General features: G+C 33.5%; 2 protein-coding genes across 4 annotated transcripts in view; one reads left to right on the top strand and one right to left on the bottom strand.

Moving 5' to 3' along the window:
- LOC105217323 (uncharacterized) overlaps positions 1–15306 on the top strand; it is a 111460-nt gene extending 96154 nt beyond the window's left edge. For all 3 annotated transcript variants that reach the window (XM_054228280.1, XM_054228281.1, XM_029043511.2), the window contains 5 exons: positions 53–159; positions 1635–1731; positions 12902–13039; positions 13491–14151; positions 14248–15306. In XM_054228280.1, the coding sequence (XP_054084255.1) occupies positions 53–159; positions 1635–1731; positions 12902–13039; positions 13491–14151; positions 14248–14849 (1605 nt within the window). In that variant the 3' untranslated portion in view covers positions 14850–15306. The remainder of the gene's footprint in view (positions 1–52; positions 160–1634; positions 1732–12901; positions 13040–13490; positions 14152–14247) is intronic.
- Positions 2188–3552, bottom strand: LOC105217321 (snaclec coagulation factor IX/factor X-binding protein subunit A). The gene is made up of 4 exons (XM_011192260.3): positions 3413–3552; positions 2963–3015; positions 2695–2806; positions 2188–2613 (listed from the first exon to the last, which is right to left on the bottom strand). Exons 1-4 carry the CDS (start codon positions 3483–3485, stop codon positions 2354–2356), a joined length of 498 nt encoding a protein of 165 aa, XP_011190562.1. The 5' UTR covers positions 3486–3552; the 3' UTR covers positions 2188–2353.
- Positions 15307–17746: the final 2440 nt, after the last annotated feature.

Genomic DNA, 17746 nt, shown 5'->3' with positions numbered 1-17746 from the left:
TTTTCCACATACAACACAACACTCACCTTCAATATTCTCTTTTTCATTGCAGCAAACTCTACTTGCCGGTCGCATACCAGTCGCCTCAATGACAGGTCCAATTAAAAGAGGACTGCTATGGCAACAACGTGACCGCCTCTTTTCGCGCTGGAAGGAAAGGTAAGTGTAGCAAAAACAAAAACAAAAAACCCAAATAATGGTGACATTCGTATGACTGCCGCCAAAAAAAGGAAAAACCAAAATGGCGGCGCTAGTAAAAAATGAAAACATCGGCAAAAAATGGCCATCCACAAAAACAAGTAAAACATTGGAACGTGAGATAAAGCGGCATAAAACGAATTGTCAAATAATTAAATTAAGTTCACTTTTTCCCGTTGATTGTGTGTTCCAATTGTTGATGGTGGATTATTAAAAAAAAAAAATAATGAATAAAGATAGCCATTGTTTTTGTGCAGATTTATCGATAATTACTGGTGCCCTGGAGGCAGCTTAATTGCTTTGTAGGATTTAGCGGTTTGGGTATACTTTGTGGTTTAATTATATGCAGCATTAGTAAACAGTAATCTCCAAACAGATTGTAATGTCCTACAAAGCCCGAAACTACACATGTGACGGACCTGAGATTATATCACAAGTCTATAATTTTATACGAATTAAAAAGTATTATCTTAGTATTATAAACACAATGGTTACAGTAGTTTCGGGACATATGAGATCATCAGTCTGTTCTTCTAAAAGTTCTTCTGGTCTCTCCATTCCTGTTTCGATGACAGGCTTTAAACTTACTTAAAATTACATTTATCGTACGGCGGCTAATGGCCAGACTGAGAAATATCCTCTTTTATGTTATTTCAGGATGTCGTGTTAAGGTTAAGGTTCCGGTTCTGATTATAGTTTTCCATTGTACTTCCGATATGCCTGTCGTAAGAGGCGACTAAACCTTTACCTTTTTGATATGGCATTTCTAAGGAACTGGTCATTCCTATCAAGAAGGGCAATTGTGTTCAAGCCACCAGTGCAGAGCTGTATGGAAAGGTTCAATTGGTAGTAGCTTCGGCTACAAAGTCTTACCAGAGACTATTACCTGGTGCAACGGGGAGCAGGAGCCCAGGGAGCTTCGCTTCTAACCTGCTCATTGGGTTGGGCCTTCGGAGAGTTTCGTGGTGGCTGTGTTGTTACTGAAGATGCATAGCAAACTCAGGGAGCTGATCAACGTATTGTATTGATCCGATGTGTTTTTGAGCACCGTGAGGTTAGGCCTTCATAGGCAGGTACTCACGTAAATCAAACTCACTAGTTGTACTTCCGACTGAAACTCTATTTAATTTCTTAACCCTCTTCTTCATATCATAGTTTTTAGACTCTATCTCTAAAGCGCGAGGATTATTAGGGTAAGGATATTATCGAAAGTGGGTAGCAGTAAAAGAGCCAATTCATTTCGTGATTATAACTTAGTTAGTCTTTATACAGACACCGAAATACATCACTACGGATGGTCTATGATAATTATTATTCACTTCTAACGGCAAATGTGATTCTTTTTCCAATCGTATTTTTTTCTTACTGTAATTATTCTCTTTTCTTTAATCTAATTTACAATATTCATTTCATTTCCGTTGTTACCTTTTCTTCAGGTACTTTGTGCTGACACGCGATTATCTGCATTGTTTCAAAAGAGCATCCGGTTCGGCTAATGAGCGTGCCTCCGACATGGGACAATTTATATTTAAGGTAAGTTTGAAAATTTCTAAATGTATCAATTTACTAAGAAATAGTTCATTAGAGTTTTTACAATTTACCTGGCTATGCACAAAAATCACCGAAGTGTTCATAATTCTTGAAATCAATCAAATACGTGGCTGTCAGATTCTAAATGTGCTTTGTTATTGAATTCAACAGATAAGAATAACTAAGGCAAACCAGTTTCAATTAAACGACAAATTTAAGTTCGGTATAATGGTGTTCGAAACTGGAAGTATTTGATATCAATTATTTGCTTTGGGGATTTTAAGATACGATGCTGTAATTATAAAATTTTTGGATATTAATTGCATTGATTATGCTGATCATCGTAGATACAGATTTTAAATTTTTTGGTGAAATATGCCTGAAATGATTTCGGGATTTACAAAACTAGCATTAAACTGAATTTAAATACTCTACTATTTTATCAAAAATATATTAAGATTTCGGAAAATTTTGGGATTAATAATTTATTCAAAAATAGATGTAATAAAGATGTCCAAAAAATTTATTTCAAAATTAATGGTTTTGACTTACTATTTTTGAACAAAAAAACTATATTTTCAATTCTTCAAATAATTATTGTTTCACAAATATTGCATATAAACATTTAGTGAGGACTCTCGCAAATAAAAAGATTCGGTGTCTCACACGATGCATTTGTCCAACGGCCAAAAGTCGTTAGACCCATCAAAATGCAGCCCTTACCACCTGGTGCCTCTTCAACTTTATTCAGCCAATGAAAATATTCTATCGGCTGATTAGCGGTCTCCCATATGAATTGTTCGGGATTATCTAAATTGTTGCCGGACGTCCAATAAGCAAATACTACCGTACTACTTGGATGAACTTTTTTACTTTGTAGAAAATCTGTTTTATGATTGGAGATGCAAGTTGAAACAATATTTTTCAGGCTATGCGTAAATAATAAAATATTAAGCAATAACTCACCTCTTTTATATAAATATATAAGAAATTTAACGGTTTTCTCTTGTGTCTCGAAAGAAACTAGCTGCATTTGCTTTTGTTCTTTACAATATTTAATGGCGTCTTGCCAAGTTTTCTGTAAATATGTGTAAGGAGACAAAAGTAAATTAAAGTTTAAAAATTTTTAAATGAAAAATTAGGTCTGTGTGGTAATTATTTTCGGAACGGCATATTTTTAGCTTTTCAATTAAATAAATATTCATGTCCACTTATTCATAAAAAATTTACATACCATTTCGTTAACAATTATGTAGTCAGCATCTTTAGTGGAAAATTTATATTCGCCTAAAAATAAAGAAAATAAATAGTAATTCTTTAAATTATTTTATAGTTATTAATTTCGTTTTCGGTTCTGTTTAAAGTTCAAATATTTTACTATAAGGCAACCCCAAAAGTCAGCTTAATTTCATTATTAGTACTGTTCAATATATCACTCTCTCTCTCAATTTTCTCGATTTCTGAATGCACTCGATAGTTCAAAGTGATCGCAGATGTCACAATGCCAGAACTTTATTACATCTAAAACTTGTTAGGACGATTCCTAACAGTATTTTATCATTTATTTTTTGAATCTTACCATACGGTATGATCTAAATACTTTACCGTAAAGTTGAGTCTTACAAGTAACCATATATAATATATTTTGAACCATATAACATATATTTTGAAACTGAATATTCACCTTGCTGCGCTAAAAGGCTGGCAAAATATAATATCGAGATAAGCACTTGAAATAAAACAATTTTCCACGACATTTCTATTTTATTTTTTATACTAGATCGAGTAGTGTTTTAGTCAAATAATCGAAAAGCACTGAGATACTTCGTTCCAGATAGAGCAACGTAGTATTTATAATTTCTCGAGATGCTGCAACGAATTTCATTAATTAGCGTTCAATATCAATTTTTATAGAAAATTATAAACTTCAAGGTGCATGTAATGAAATATTATCGAAATATATAGCTACAAATAGCTACACTCGGGTAAGAGTGTTATGTGAAAATATAAAAAAAGTTATACAGAAAACTTTTGAAGGATCTAGTGAGGTAACCTCAAAGCATATGTTGAGCGCTTTTTCATATGTAAGAACTGAAAATAGTCTGGAGAGTATTTCGTAAGTAAAGAATCGTTCTGGATCTTTTATGTTAGTCAAAAAGCCTTTTAAGTCACTAAGTCCAAAGAAATTAAAATGTAATGGCAGATTTTAGGTCTGGAGCGTATTTCGTAAAGGAAGGATCGTTTTGGGTTTTTATATATTAGTCAAAAAAACTACTGTGTTCCAAATGAAGGTTTTGAAATGTGAATATACCATCCAAGACTCTGTTCATTATAACTACAAGAAAACTATTTCAAATACGACTCAAACGGATTCTCTCTCTCTGTCCCATAATCATTTATACTCTCTTTCTTTCAAGTTCTTGTTAGTTTATTGCGATATTTAAAAATGAAATGCAATGAATAATATTTTGGGTGAGAAAAATATGACGTTTTAAGAATTATCTAATCTAAATCGTTCTATCATTAAATCAGACAAATCAGACGGTTTGATTTGGGAATTCATACCTTCCATTAAGCATCGGTCAAATTAGAAAATTCTTTTGATAGTATTTTTTCCTAATAAGAAAACACTCAGCAAATTGTTTACCAAACTTTATTAATTCTTTACACATCAAAAAAATATTTAAACAGTTTTGCACTTAAAATGAAACCCAAATCAATCAATCAATAAAATGTATGAGAAAACAAAGCAATTATACTGCAAATAAAAAGTAAAAAATAAATACATAGACAGTACGAGTATAAATAAATATCAATATATTTCCGAAAGTAACAAAAAACAACAAATTGGTGGCAATAACCAGCTTGTTAACAAGGCACTGCTCTGCTGTCTATTTCCACAACCAGCAGACAGACATTGTACTCTAGAAGCGATTTGCCCTAAAGCGCTCATTCAGGCAATGGACCAAGTGAGTAATGCCTTTCTACTTCTACTAACTTTTTTTTTCGTTGTTTCATAATCGTTATATTTTACGAACATAATTTGTGGCATCCACTTAATTCCTCTTTTATTAGGAAACAATATTTTGGTATTAAAATAATTTATTTGCGTGCAACCAACCGTTTGCTGTTGCTGAATTAAATCGCTATGAATAAGAAAAATAATTAATCATTTAATGAATTGGGCTTGTGTTTTTGTTGTGGCACAGATGTGCTCACTTTTTTTTAAAGATATCGGTATACATTTAATGTAAGATAGTAAGCCGCGGCATTAAATTGTTTTATTACTTGGCATGGTAATTAAAAATATCGTTGGTACCTTTCAGATATACGAGACTGGTTCGATAAGTGTTTTTTTGATGGAAGCATTTTCTCTCACAAAAAGTGTTTTATTTCTCAGTATAGTATTCAACGAAATTGATACAATTACTTCAAAAGAATAGTCATATTTTGGTATGCCGAAAATCTTCAAAAATCTCAGGAACCATCATTATGTTTTAGTTGACTACCTCCAAATTTGATCAAATTCCATAATTATTTGGTCTTAAAAATTAGAGACTCATAAATGTATTATATTGAATCTGGATCGTAGGTCTGGTCAGTGTGAAATTATTTTAATTTCAGATCCATAAATGAAAGATATATTTAGCCGCAGCGGCTAACTTTAAATGAAGCTTTGAACTTCTAACATTTCTCCTGCTTTGTCATGAATGACATAATATATACTATCAATTTTGACTATAGCGCCACCTATCGCTTAGCTGATGGTTAAAATACCCACATTCTATTATACATATGTATAGTAAATAAATAGAAATTCTATAAAAAAAGGCTGTTGTGAATTTAAATTAAAAAGAAAGCTATAAAATTAGCAGACTATAGATCCTAGTGAGACCCCTAATGAATATTATATATGGATATAAAAAGGTTAACATTAAAAATTATCGACTTTTTTATGGGTATTGAACTTTTTAGTAGTTATATCCTGGAATTAATAATAATATTTTTAAAAAGTACTTTTTTCGAACTTTGAATTCGAATATTTCGTTTTTGGAGACTAATTTCGAAAATTGGAGAATAAAATTTTTTTTCATAGGCTTAATCTCCTGGAAAAAAATTGTTTGGTCCAATACCCAGCCGAGAGTTGTACAGTGTAGTCATTCAATAAAAATAAAATTGATAAAAATTAATTTACGAATTTTGTAAACCAAATTTAGTTGGTTAGAAAGATGATTTCTGGAAATAATCTGACTTCAGCGACACCTATGGGAACAGATTTCGTGAGTAGAAAGTTTAAATGTGTCAAAGCAGAAAAAGGGGGCATAATTTGAAAGGTGACTATATTGAAATACATGAACATGTATTCTGTAATTTTGTATGTTTCAATTTGCTATTGTTTGACTCTTGACGTCTGTATCCCATGATTTTGTTTCATGATTTATGAAATCCATTCGAAAAATATCATATTGTTTGTTCGCCTCCATACGAATATGGGGACTCCTTTAAATTGTTTCTTGATAGTAAAATTTTAAATTTTGTATTATGCCCTGGTCAAAAAGTTCGATTTATGAAAGAAAATTTTAATGAAATTTGACTTCTATTGTCAATTTAACCCTAGACGGTCATCCTTCGTCAAAATGACTACGAACTATTTTATTTTCACTGTAAATATGTTTTTAATTGTTCGTGTTGATCGTGTTTTAAGTTAAAAGAATATAAGTTTTCCTTTTTATTTTTGACTTGTATTTATTAATAATGAAATAAATAAATAAAAAAAATAAAACGCGTTCATTATTTCAACTCACACCCTATTCAAAATGGATTTGAAATAAGTCGTCGTCATATTGACGAAGGATGACGTTAATGTACAAAAAAAAGGATGACCGTCCAGGGTTAAGAGTTCGAATTATAGAAAAATTCGAGTTATTGAAATACGAGTTATGAAATCAAATTTGTATGAAATTTGATTTCTAAACGCTGTTGCCAAATTATAAGTTCGGGATATGGAGATCTTCGACTTATATAAGTTCGAGTTATGGAAGTTCCGCCGTATATGTATATATAGCATATTTTCGGCGAAACCGGGAGTAGTTTATAATAATGGGAGCATTTATTCAAACAAAATTTTTTTTCTAAGAAAGAAAAAAACTTACTTATCAACCTTGTTGGAAAATGTACCGTGTGCATTTTTTCACGCACACTGAATAAGTTATTACTAAAGTTTTCGTAATTTTGTAATACGCCTGGAAATTTTTTTTTAAATATAGTCATTTACATATCTCAACAGTGAAATTGCGCTTTTCCATGGCCTAATGACTGGTCGGCGACTTTCCATCGTGACTTTTGACCGCAAGCGCGTGGCTGAGCTAAACTTGGCCTCGCAGCAGCTCGCACAAAATGATGCGCACATAACTAAAATAGAAATAGATGTAGCAATGTACATATGTATGTACGCATGTGTAATTGTAGAGATAAAATGTTGACTGGCTTCTCCTTCAAATTTCTCTATTACTTCGGCTGTCTATAACTCGAATTGTTCGCTTATCTTGCGTTCGACGTGAATGTGCGCAGCTTCGTAATACAATGTTTAGAAAGTCGAAAAAATAGCAACAACAAAAATAAATACGCATGCGAAAAACAAAGTAATAACCAAAGTGTGAAGTGAAGCAAATGTTTGTGTTCACAAATACTTATACAGAAATATATACGCAATTGTTTGTGTCGATGCCCACAGTTCAAGCTTAAAGTTATTATCACACAAATTACTTTAGTTCGCAATAAAAATGACCTCTACGAAAAAGTTGAGTTAACGCCTTCGGGCCATTCGCATGCGTATGCTTTATTATCTGTGCATGCCTCTGTGTGTGTGAATTGTTATGTGAAGAAATGCGCTGAGTTTTTCGAAAGTTTCTCTAATTTAGTCGTAATTATGGTAAATATTTTCTGCAATTTGTGGTTTGTGTTTCATTCTCACTCCAACTTCCTTTCTTCCTCGCGCTCTAACACTCCCTTTCTATCGCTCTAATGTTGCTTATGTCATTAAGAACGATTATCAGATTTTGTTAGTCTAACTTATACTTATGTGTACCAAATATCTCATGAGGTGTACAAAAATGCCTGAATTCTTGGAATTCTTTGTGGACTAGAAGTCATGTAATCGAATACGAATGATTTAATTTTTGGCTATCACTCTTATACCAAATTCGTCATAAATAATAATTATATAAAAACATAAACCACATGGGCCACTTAAGCCAGTTGTAGCATCGCCCTCAAATCTGTAATTATTAAATTTTATTCTCCATTGATTATATAATTCCAAACAAAGCAGCGGTTTTTTAATTAACCCTTATGGTATTACGTCAGTTTAATAATTCAAAACAAGCGATTAAATTAACGAAAGTTTCTTCAAAAAACGTATTTATGTTAGAATTTTTCATAACATGAAGTCAAATTTATGAAGCCCTCTCTAGAATCTCAAAAATTGCGACCGAGGAAAATTTAGAGAAACTTAATTTATTAAGAGAGCGGAAGAAGCCTTTTAGAGGTTAATTTATTGAAAGAGTGAGAGAGGACTTCGTCGAAACACAAAACAAATTTCTCCATATCAATCCATTTTTCTGAATAAATATCGAAACAGTATCGGCTGACAGAATCATAATTTCGGCCATCTCCGGTGCTGTTGTGAGAAGTCTCTCCTCAGATCTCATATTATTTGCTGGCAAATAATCGTAGATTTTCAATAAAAGTGCTTGAATAATGTGTCTCTGTGAAAAAGGACTTTTGAGCTGAATTCGAAATGAGATCTCTCATAAACGTCATCCAATTTTGAGTTTATGTTTTTTAATAAAAAATACCTATGCAGATTCTCTTGTTGCCAATATTCTTGAGTGTTAATCATTTCTAAAACTCTTTGATACTCTAACATAGTCTTCTTATTATAGTTCAATGATTTATTGAAAAAGTTTGCTCGATTCAAACGCTGATACAGATCGATTTACTTTACAAAATAAAAATTTAATTTTCTACATTAATTTGTAATCGTATACAAATCGAGTTGAAGCTACAGTTCAACACTGCGAGTTGTTGTTCACACTGTATATTTATTGATAAAATAGCAGTAATGCAACGCGTCGATAGATGCCACTGCTGGAAACATTATTGATAAAATAGCAATCAGCAGATGAAACTTACCAACTTCTTATGACAGCAAAACCAAATAAATAATAGTTTATCGAGTAGTCGGCAGTGCGAAAGGCAAAAAGTGGTTTCTCAATTATAACCTTAATGTTTCAAATTAAATTGGCTGTACGATGAGGCTTTAAGCTTCAATGGCCTTACCGAATTTATGGCAAAATTCATGATTACATATTTTTATAGAATTTTTAACACTACTCTGCGCTTATTTTTGGAAAAATTTTGCATTTCTGAAACACATTAATTCAGCCGCTCTAATTGCCACCAAATTATATACAAATTAAGTAATTGTTTTATCATTGAAAACTGAAAAAATTTAAAGTAAACATACAATATTTCCCACGCAAAATAACAAAAAATGTATTTTCAAGAATTAATTACACAGTTTGCAAAATTAGATCAAATAAACGTCGAATTTTACTGCGAAAGATATATATGTATATACATACATTAGCAGATAAGTACATAAAGTATATGCATATAGTATGCATGTGTTTAATTATCAAACAGTTTGGCGTTATTCCAAGTATAATTTTTTATTGCATATCGACACGATACTAATTTCCATGCATATTCATTTAATTAGTCATAAAGATATATATATTATTATGATAGCAAAACTTTGGGACTCTATGGGGGTCTGCTGTTCATTCATAACATTTTACAAGTAGTGTGCAATGAGGAAAGTGCATATTTTTAGAAAGGTGATTTTCAAATGTTTGGCAAATTTTGGACTTCTCAAGCATAGGAAAAATACTTTATGAAAAAATATTATTTTTGGAGTTTTGTTTTTTATTAAAAGAAACTTTTTAAATGAAAAACTATGTTTCAAAGAAATTATTTCTATCTTTCAGTCTCTTAATTTCAATTAAGAGTCGCAATCAATCAAAAGCTACAAATAATCAGTAGTCCCGCAGCAATTTAATTCTCACACCACACCATTTATCGGAATAACGACACTTTGACATGATGCCAACTGCATTTTATGCGTTATATAACTTACAACCATACTCACATAAAATAAAAACCATAATGACAGCGCCTAAACTGCAATTCTCAATCAGCAACTCAACCACTCAGTCAAAACATACGCTGATTGACAGTCTGTCATGCGGACTGGCGTAATGGTTAAAGTTGCTGTTGTTGTCGCTATTGATTTGTTAGTGCTGCTAATGCGGTCACAGGGGAAATCAGCAATTAGTCAAATACACAAATGAGGCTGCGTGCTCTTATTACACTGCTATGTTTCGATGTAAATCGGATGTCTGTTGGTGGGAAAATTACGAAAAAAAGAATAAAAATTGAAATTCGCGTCATTTTGAAAATTATGCCGTAGGAAATTGCATCACATGGATAGTTGTTGTACATATGGGAACTTAACATGTTACTGAATTTATACTATGTGGGAACTCAGTTGATAATTATAGAATAGTCTGGGTATTTTTGAGGTTACATTGATCTTCAAATGATCGTAAATAAAGTTTTATTTCGCAGTAAGAACTCAACTTTATAAACATCCTTACTTCTGAGAGAGAAGTTGTCAATTTAATTTCTCTCAGCGCGATGTATTTTAAATCGTTTGACCAAATTTTAACCGAGATCAATCTCAATAACAAATAGGAAATGCTACCACTTTTTGTGCTACTAATTCTTCCCGATATGTTTTGAGGAGTGTTTACTTCCATATAATAGAAATTCCCATAGTAATTTTCCATCCAACATAAATGTGTATCTATCAGAGAAAATCCTTCTTTTCAAAAAGCCGTACTGAAATGACTTATATAACGTACAATCGACTAAACTCTTCAAATACACAAGCCTGGAACACTTGTTTGGGAACAAACCCCGGTTTCAAGACTCTGTTTTGAAACAGTCGCAGCAAGAGAGATAAGAAACAAATATAGTGAATTATTCGAAAAGAGACAGAGAGAGAGAAATTATCGATTTATAACTATTTTTATCTCAAAGTCTATAACTCTGTAAATTTGAGGCATTTATAAAAGGTCCGAAAGGATTCGAAAGGAGTTCGTACCATTAATAATACTACACTCTATTTGATGAATGAGAATATTTCGAAAACTGTCTTATTGGCTTCAACCAATTTATCTCTTTATTTGAATATATCTGAAATCCTACCAAAATGTAAGCCTGTATATATAAGTATTTAACCGTACTTTTTAAAATTCATAACATTTGTTGTCTCAAGATATCGTTCACAAACTTGTAAAAACTTCGATATTTAATTCCAACATCAATATTACAACATGTGAAATAACTGCAACACAATGTTCTCCCATGTATGTTTATGTTAATAGAAGTATTTAATCATATTCATAATTATGAATAATTCTACAAGGCCTAAAAAAGCGCCCATAATACTACATTATCATAACAGCACCACGACCAACAACTGTGCGCCCGGCAATAATTGTACAACTTGGCCCGCTAATTTTCCCAACTTACAACTGTCTTTCCAGGAAATAAATATGCATTAAAAATTTCTTAAGCATACGTGTAATTTTTCCCATCCCCTCAACAAAGCCAAGCCAAACAACTAAATCATTGTATTGTTGTCTTTTGCGCGCTTTTCCCAAGACATTACCCAATCATTAGCTGAGCGCAGCAAAACAAAAAGAAAAAGTTAAGAAAAACAATAACAAAAAACATTACGAACTGCGTAACTTCATCAGCAATTCCAATTAGGAGGCCGAAACGGCAAAGCAATAAACGCCAGGTACGAGAGGCGCGTTGAAAAACATATATAATGGGTGGTCCATGCAGTGGTTTGCTTTTAGAAAGATCAAGTGGTTTATTATTGTGGTATTATTACTTATTCTTATTGAAAGAGCTTTTTAATCTTGGAAAACTAAATCATTTACGTGGCTTAATCGGATGCTTTTGTAATAACGTTATCCATTCACTAAGTTTTCAAAATCCTTCTGGCAGCTTTTGTTTTTTCAAGAACGACTCCTTGGAAGTCTTAAAGAACTGACTAATTGACTAAGTAGTTCACTTCTAAAGAAAAATCTAAAATCCAGAATTCAAGATTTAGAATTGGTGCGCTGGAGACTTGGTGCAAAGAGATTAGTTCAAACACATATCTTGGATATCCGGTTATGTCAGCGATTTAACTCACTTCGGCATGGGTATTAAATGCTGAGATTTTCAGCTCGTTCTAGAGTGATTCTCATACTCGAGACTAGTATATAATTTAGTTCATCGTCCTACCAGCTGACTAGCACTTCTTCAAACATCGATATGGTGAAAACCTTCGGCTAAAACTTGGATTTTTCGAAACATTTTCCAAAGTTATTGAGCCATGAGAGGACTCATTTCATTATACAAAGAGCTGGATCGTGCTCTTGCTATCAAAAATGTGTAGTTATAAGAAAAAATACATATGAACCACCCTATAAAAACTTTGTTTTCACATATGCACAGGCTTGCAATGCTCACAGTGGGTTGGGAAAACTTCAGTTTGCGCATGCGCAAAGCAATAAATCAAAATTGCAAAAATACAGTTGATGGTACAACAAAAAGCAACAAGTTTGTTGAAAGAACGGCACCAAAGTGGCAAGTAGTAACCGGTGAATTGCAAACGGCAAACTTGCGAATTAGCGAACTGTGTAGACTATGGCGCGGCGGCGACGCTAATGAAGATGAACGCGTTTGTAATGGCCAACGCAGCTATTAAATGGCTGTAAATATGAGCACATAAATGAATGAATGAATGAGCCCTCGCTGAATGAAATAATGAAAGGCCAGTCATAATTCAACTCCCACAATTATCCAAAGCACAGCACAGCGGTTGGTGGCAATGCGTGTGCGAAAGTGCAACTTGCAACATAAATGCTGGCCAAGTTGATTGCGTGCGCGCATTTCATTTCTTCTTTAAACTTTAATGATGATAATAATAATAATAATGAATAGGCGGTGAATTTTATTGAACTCATTTTATCTTTCTCTCTGTTTACAGGTGAAGCTGGTCGATGTGGAGAAGGTTGAATGGCTCAATAGGCGTTCGTATAGCGCTATCGGTTTGCTGTTGGGACGTGAGGGACGTATTTTATTGCGTTGCGATAATGGTTTGGAAGATTGGTTCGAGTTGCTGGAGGTGAGTGCATATTTATTCTTAAATTAAGCTTCGACATTCAGCGAAATCATTCAGATATCGAGGCTTAGCTTACGTACTCGTCAATCTATTTCTTATAATCGGTTCCCAGCTTTGGTGTCCCGAAGCTTTGTCTCTGCTATAAAATAATGGACCCATGCTTCGAAATTAGTTCAGAATAGTTCTGAAAACTCAGCTATTTATCCTCCAAGGTTACCTAACCCAACCTAACCATAAAGTATAGCCGAAAACTTGAAGGGAATATCCCCACAACTTTCTAAGGTCCAGTTTGAGTAAGCTCGACAGCAGTATCTACTTCTTTGACCTCAACCAGATCTTTGGAGACTACTGAGAGTTAGACTTAGACAACTGAGACTTGTACTTAACATGACTGCTACTCTCTCACACATCTCTTCGCAATTTATTAAACCAAAATCTTTTTTTCTATACATAGGAATGCACTCTCTTCTCGAAGCAGCGACGTCATGCACTCAAAATCGCACAGGGTCCACGTTCGCGCGCCTCACTCGCCGCACCGGTCTCACATGCCGCTTTGGAATCGCAACATTTCGGTTTGGGCAGCAGCTACTCAAGCGCTTTGGAGGACTGGCTCATGACAAATGGCAGCGGCATCGGTGGGCGTAATAAAATTGCTACTGGTTGTGGTTTTGGTAATAGTGGCACCAATCCGTTCCTCTTCTCCGATTCGGTGCCAGATTTGAGCGCCTTGAACAATGAACATCATCAACGCATCTCGGGTTATTCAACCAATCACTCTACACCACAAAAAATACCGTACTCACGTCAAAACGAGAATGGCAATCATAGTCGTTATTCGAATGGTTATGCCTCGCAAAATAATTCATTCACCAATTGTCCAGGCATTGGTGGACCGTTCGACTCGCCACGTCGCATATTCATCAATAAAGATTTCTCATCAAATCAAGTTGTTGATGAGGAGGCTGATGATGATGAGAAAGTCGAATTGCGTCGCCCACATGCCTACGGTCACGGTGGCAAGGCTAATAATGACAATGATTTGGAGAATGGCAATGTTGTGGATGGTGAATGGTTGTACCGCAAGCCGAGAGCACCAACCGATATGCGTCACTCTGGTATGTATGAAGCATGAACGGCATGTAGTGGAGGGAGTTTTATTAATTTCTTTTTTTTTCTTTCTTGTGCTCTCTCTCTCTTTTGCACTCTTACAGTTCAACCAATGCTGCCTACCAACAACAATTGCAACAATGCAAATAATTCTACTACGAAAATTCCCGTTACCGATTTGGATCATTCAGCACATGATAGCGGTCTCGATACACCACCGTCCACAAATCAACGTCCATCCAGTTATCGTGAGATCATCAGTCGTACACCCGTACGCGATGCAAACGAGAGCGTCGTCCGTTCATCACACGGTAATTTGCTTAATGGCAGTTTTCGCTCTAAGCAAATAACTCATCTAACAAATAATCTGAATCAAGTAAATGCTCTCCATAGCTCACATCTGAGCGTACAGGAACGCATTTTACAGATGCGCAACGAGGAGAATCGTTGGGGTTCATTGAAATCGGAAGCTAATCGTTATAGTCACAATGCACTGTATGATCAAAATAAGAATCCCTATCCGGAGAGCGCTAATCAATCGCCACAGCGTACACCATTTAAGAAACATTCACTCATCGGTTACGGTCGTTCAATTAGTCACGATACTAACGGCACAATGAACGGTAATTCACAGATGAAGGGCTCGTCCATATTGCGTGAACGTTTTCAGCATCCCGCTTTGGCGGCAATTAAAGCTTTTTACTGATAAATCAAATATTATGACGTACTATTATCGATTATTTTGTTTTTCTTATTACAATAACAACAATAATAATATTAATAATAATTACATCAATTATTACTGTGTATGTATGTAGTAGTTAGTAGGTATGCGTTCGTTGTAAAAATAGCTAAATACTCGTAGTGAAAGCTTAAATCTAATCTAATATTATATAATTATAAATGAATAAATATGAAATCGCACAGGGTGTTTATAATTTGCGTTTAGTAGAATTGCTGATTTAATATACGAGAAGTATTTTTCTGTGATAGTTGTCAGCGATATTGAAACGAAAATAACTTTTTTTAATTTTTACTTTTCTTTAAATGATAGAATGCCAAAAATTTAAAATAATTACAAACGCATCAACTTACGAATAAACTTGATATTAGAAATGAATAAAAATCAATCGAAGTATATTAGTTGTATAAAATAATAAAAATGTGACTTTTCATTTAAATTGGGAATTCTGTGGTGAGTATTAAAGGAACTGAATTTTATTAATAAACAAGTCGGGTGTAATCGAATATCTTTTAATCTCGTAATTTGTCGATGTAATTTTATTAAGTTAATACAATTTGACCCATATATTCGCCAAAAAGTCAAATAGAATAACGAAAATCCGCATATATAGTATATAGGCCGAGGTAATTTCTGAACTCATTTTCATCACCCAGGTACATTATATCTAAGACTATACGCACACTTAATTTGGCTAAGATATTTCACATATTAACCGATATAAGCGGAATAAAGCCGACCGTATTTTTTTTTAATCATATAATTAGGGGAATGGGAGGTAGGGGAAGTTATGACCCCGAAGAATAATATTCCCTATGAGTTACATTAAAATGTCTTACAGATTTACCGATATTTCCAAAATTCTTGGTAAAAAATTACCCTTAGGCACTGAGTTTTTCATATTCGATATATGAGGCCTTGAAATGAATTATAGTCCGAAATGAATAAAAATCAATCGAAGTATATTAGTTGTATAAAATAATAAAAATGTGACTTTTCATTTAAATTGGGAATTCTGTGGTGAGTATTAAAGGAACTGAATTTTATTAATAAACAAGTCGGGTGTAATCGAATATCTTTTAATCTCGTAATTTGTCGATGTAATTTTATTAAGTTAATACAATTTGACCCATATATTCGCCAAAAAGTCAAATAGAATAACGAAAATCCGCATATATAGTATATAGGCCGAGGTAATTTCTGAACTCATTTTCATCACCCAGGTACATTATATCTAAGACTATACGCACACTTAATTTGGCTAAGATATTTCACATATTAACCGATATAAGCGGAATAAAGCCGACCGTATTTTTTTTTAATCATATAATTAGGGGAATGGGAGGTAGGGGAAGTTATGACCCCGAAGAATAATATTCCCTATGAGTTACATTAAAATGTCTTACAGATTTACCGATATTTCCAAAATTCTTGGTAAAAAATTACCCTTAGGCACTGAGTTTTTCATATTCGATATATGAGGCCTTGAAATGAATTATAGTCCGATTTCGGAAATTTGTTCACAAGTGACCCCACAGCTCAAATACAGTACTTGTGTACAGTTTTATTCTGCTATCCTAATGTATATATTCGGTCCGTGTCATTAGGATGTCAATTAAATATTATCTTCCGAATTTCCGATCAATCGAGTAGTTTCTGAGTTTATACCGATTATCGAAATTATTATTTATAAATTCCGAAATTATGGAATTGCAAATGTGGTTAGAAATTGAATATTCCATTAAATATATAATAGTTTACTGCTAATATTTATTTGTATGAAATACGCATGAAAACATCGACAGTCTTTTCTGCAGAAAACTAATGATCCCAACCAATGGTTTTCAGTAGAGAAAGTTTTAAAGTCTCCCAACAAAAAACTTTTAGAATCATGAGATTCTAAATCCTTGTTGAAGAACACTTAACTTGTTCTGAAGATATATATTTTTGAGTATTATTAAGGAATATGTAGATAGTACACACATCTTGACATCATCTAGCAGAGTTGGTATTTTCTAGATTCTTCCTTTTCGAGCCTTTGGATTTTAGGAATGCTGGTTTTAACGAAGTAACTCCAAATAAACTGGAATAGGGTAAACACAAAATATCCCAATCTGCCATTAAAAATTCCGGAAAGTAGCCTTACCTATACAGCTTAGCAATGTTCCAAACATAAAAGGACCTCAGAGTATATATTTGATAACACAGCCAAACAAAAGAAATGTTTGTAATGACCTGGAGGTCTTACTAGGTGTGTCTTATGATTTTGGCGATTTCGAAAATTCATGGAATTCAATTGAAACTCGCTACTTTGGAGTTTTAGGGGTCGCTGATTACGAATCTGATGTTGATTAGGAACAAGTCAACATTTTATGTGCGTTCCGATTTTTACTTTGGATAAAAACATTGAACAAAGAGTTTGTGTGAGAAGTAGAAGTGAACAATTTGCCACGTTCAGGACGGCCTCTTCAACTGAAGAAAACGTCGACAAAATAAAAGAAATGGTGCTCGAAAATCGTCATTATAATTTGCGAGAGATAGACCAAATAATGGACATGTCTCATGAAAACGCTCGTCATATTTTGGTTGATGTTTTGCGTATGCGGAAAGTCGCAGCGCGATTGGTGCCAAAAAATCAATTTTCTTCAAAAAGTGAATCGCAGTAAGGTGGCTGAAGATATACTTGAACACGTAAATTCCGACCCAACGTTTATCGAAAGCATCATAACTGGTGACGAGACATGGGTTTTCGAGTACGACATGCAAACAAACTCTTTGTTCAATATTTTTTTCCATCAAATTTAAAATGAGATTTTCCGAGTACTTATTTGACAGAATATATATTAGGTATAATTAATAAT

The sequence above is a fragment of the Zeugodacus cucurbitae genome, chromosome 3 (assembly GCF_028554725.1).
Source record: "Zeugodacus cucurbitae isolate PBARC_wt_2022May chromosome 3, idZeuCucr1.2, whole genome shotgun sequence".
NCBI lineage: Eukaryota > Metazoa > Arthropoda > Insecta > Diptera > Tephritidae > Zeugodacus > Zeugodacus cucurbitae.
This window is presented reverse-complemented; position numbering and strand designations above follow the sequence as displayed.

What these genes read in the sequence shown, in the direction of transcription:
- LOC105217321 (XM_011192260.3), bottom strand. Translation starts at nt 3,485, where the DNA reads ATGTCGTGGAAAATTGTTTTATTTCAAGTGCTTATCTCGATATTATAT. An exon ending in CAGCCTTTTAGCGCAGCAAG is followed by an intron (nt 3,016 to 3,412) that starts GTGAATATTCAG and finishes CTTTATTTTTAG; the next exon opens with GCGAATATAAATTTTCCACT. An exon ending in TATATATTTATATAAAAGAG is followed by an intron (nt 2,614 to 2,694) that starts GTGAGTTATTGC and finishes ATCATAAAACAG; the next exon opens with ATTTTCTACAAAGTAAAAAA.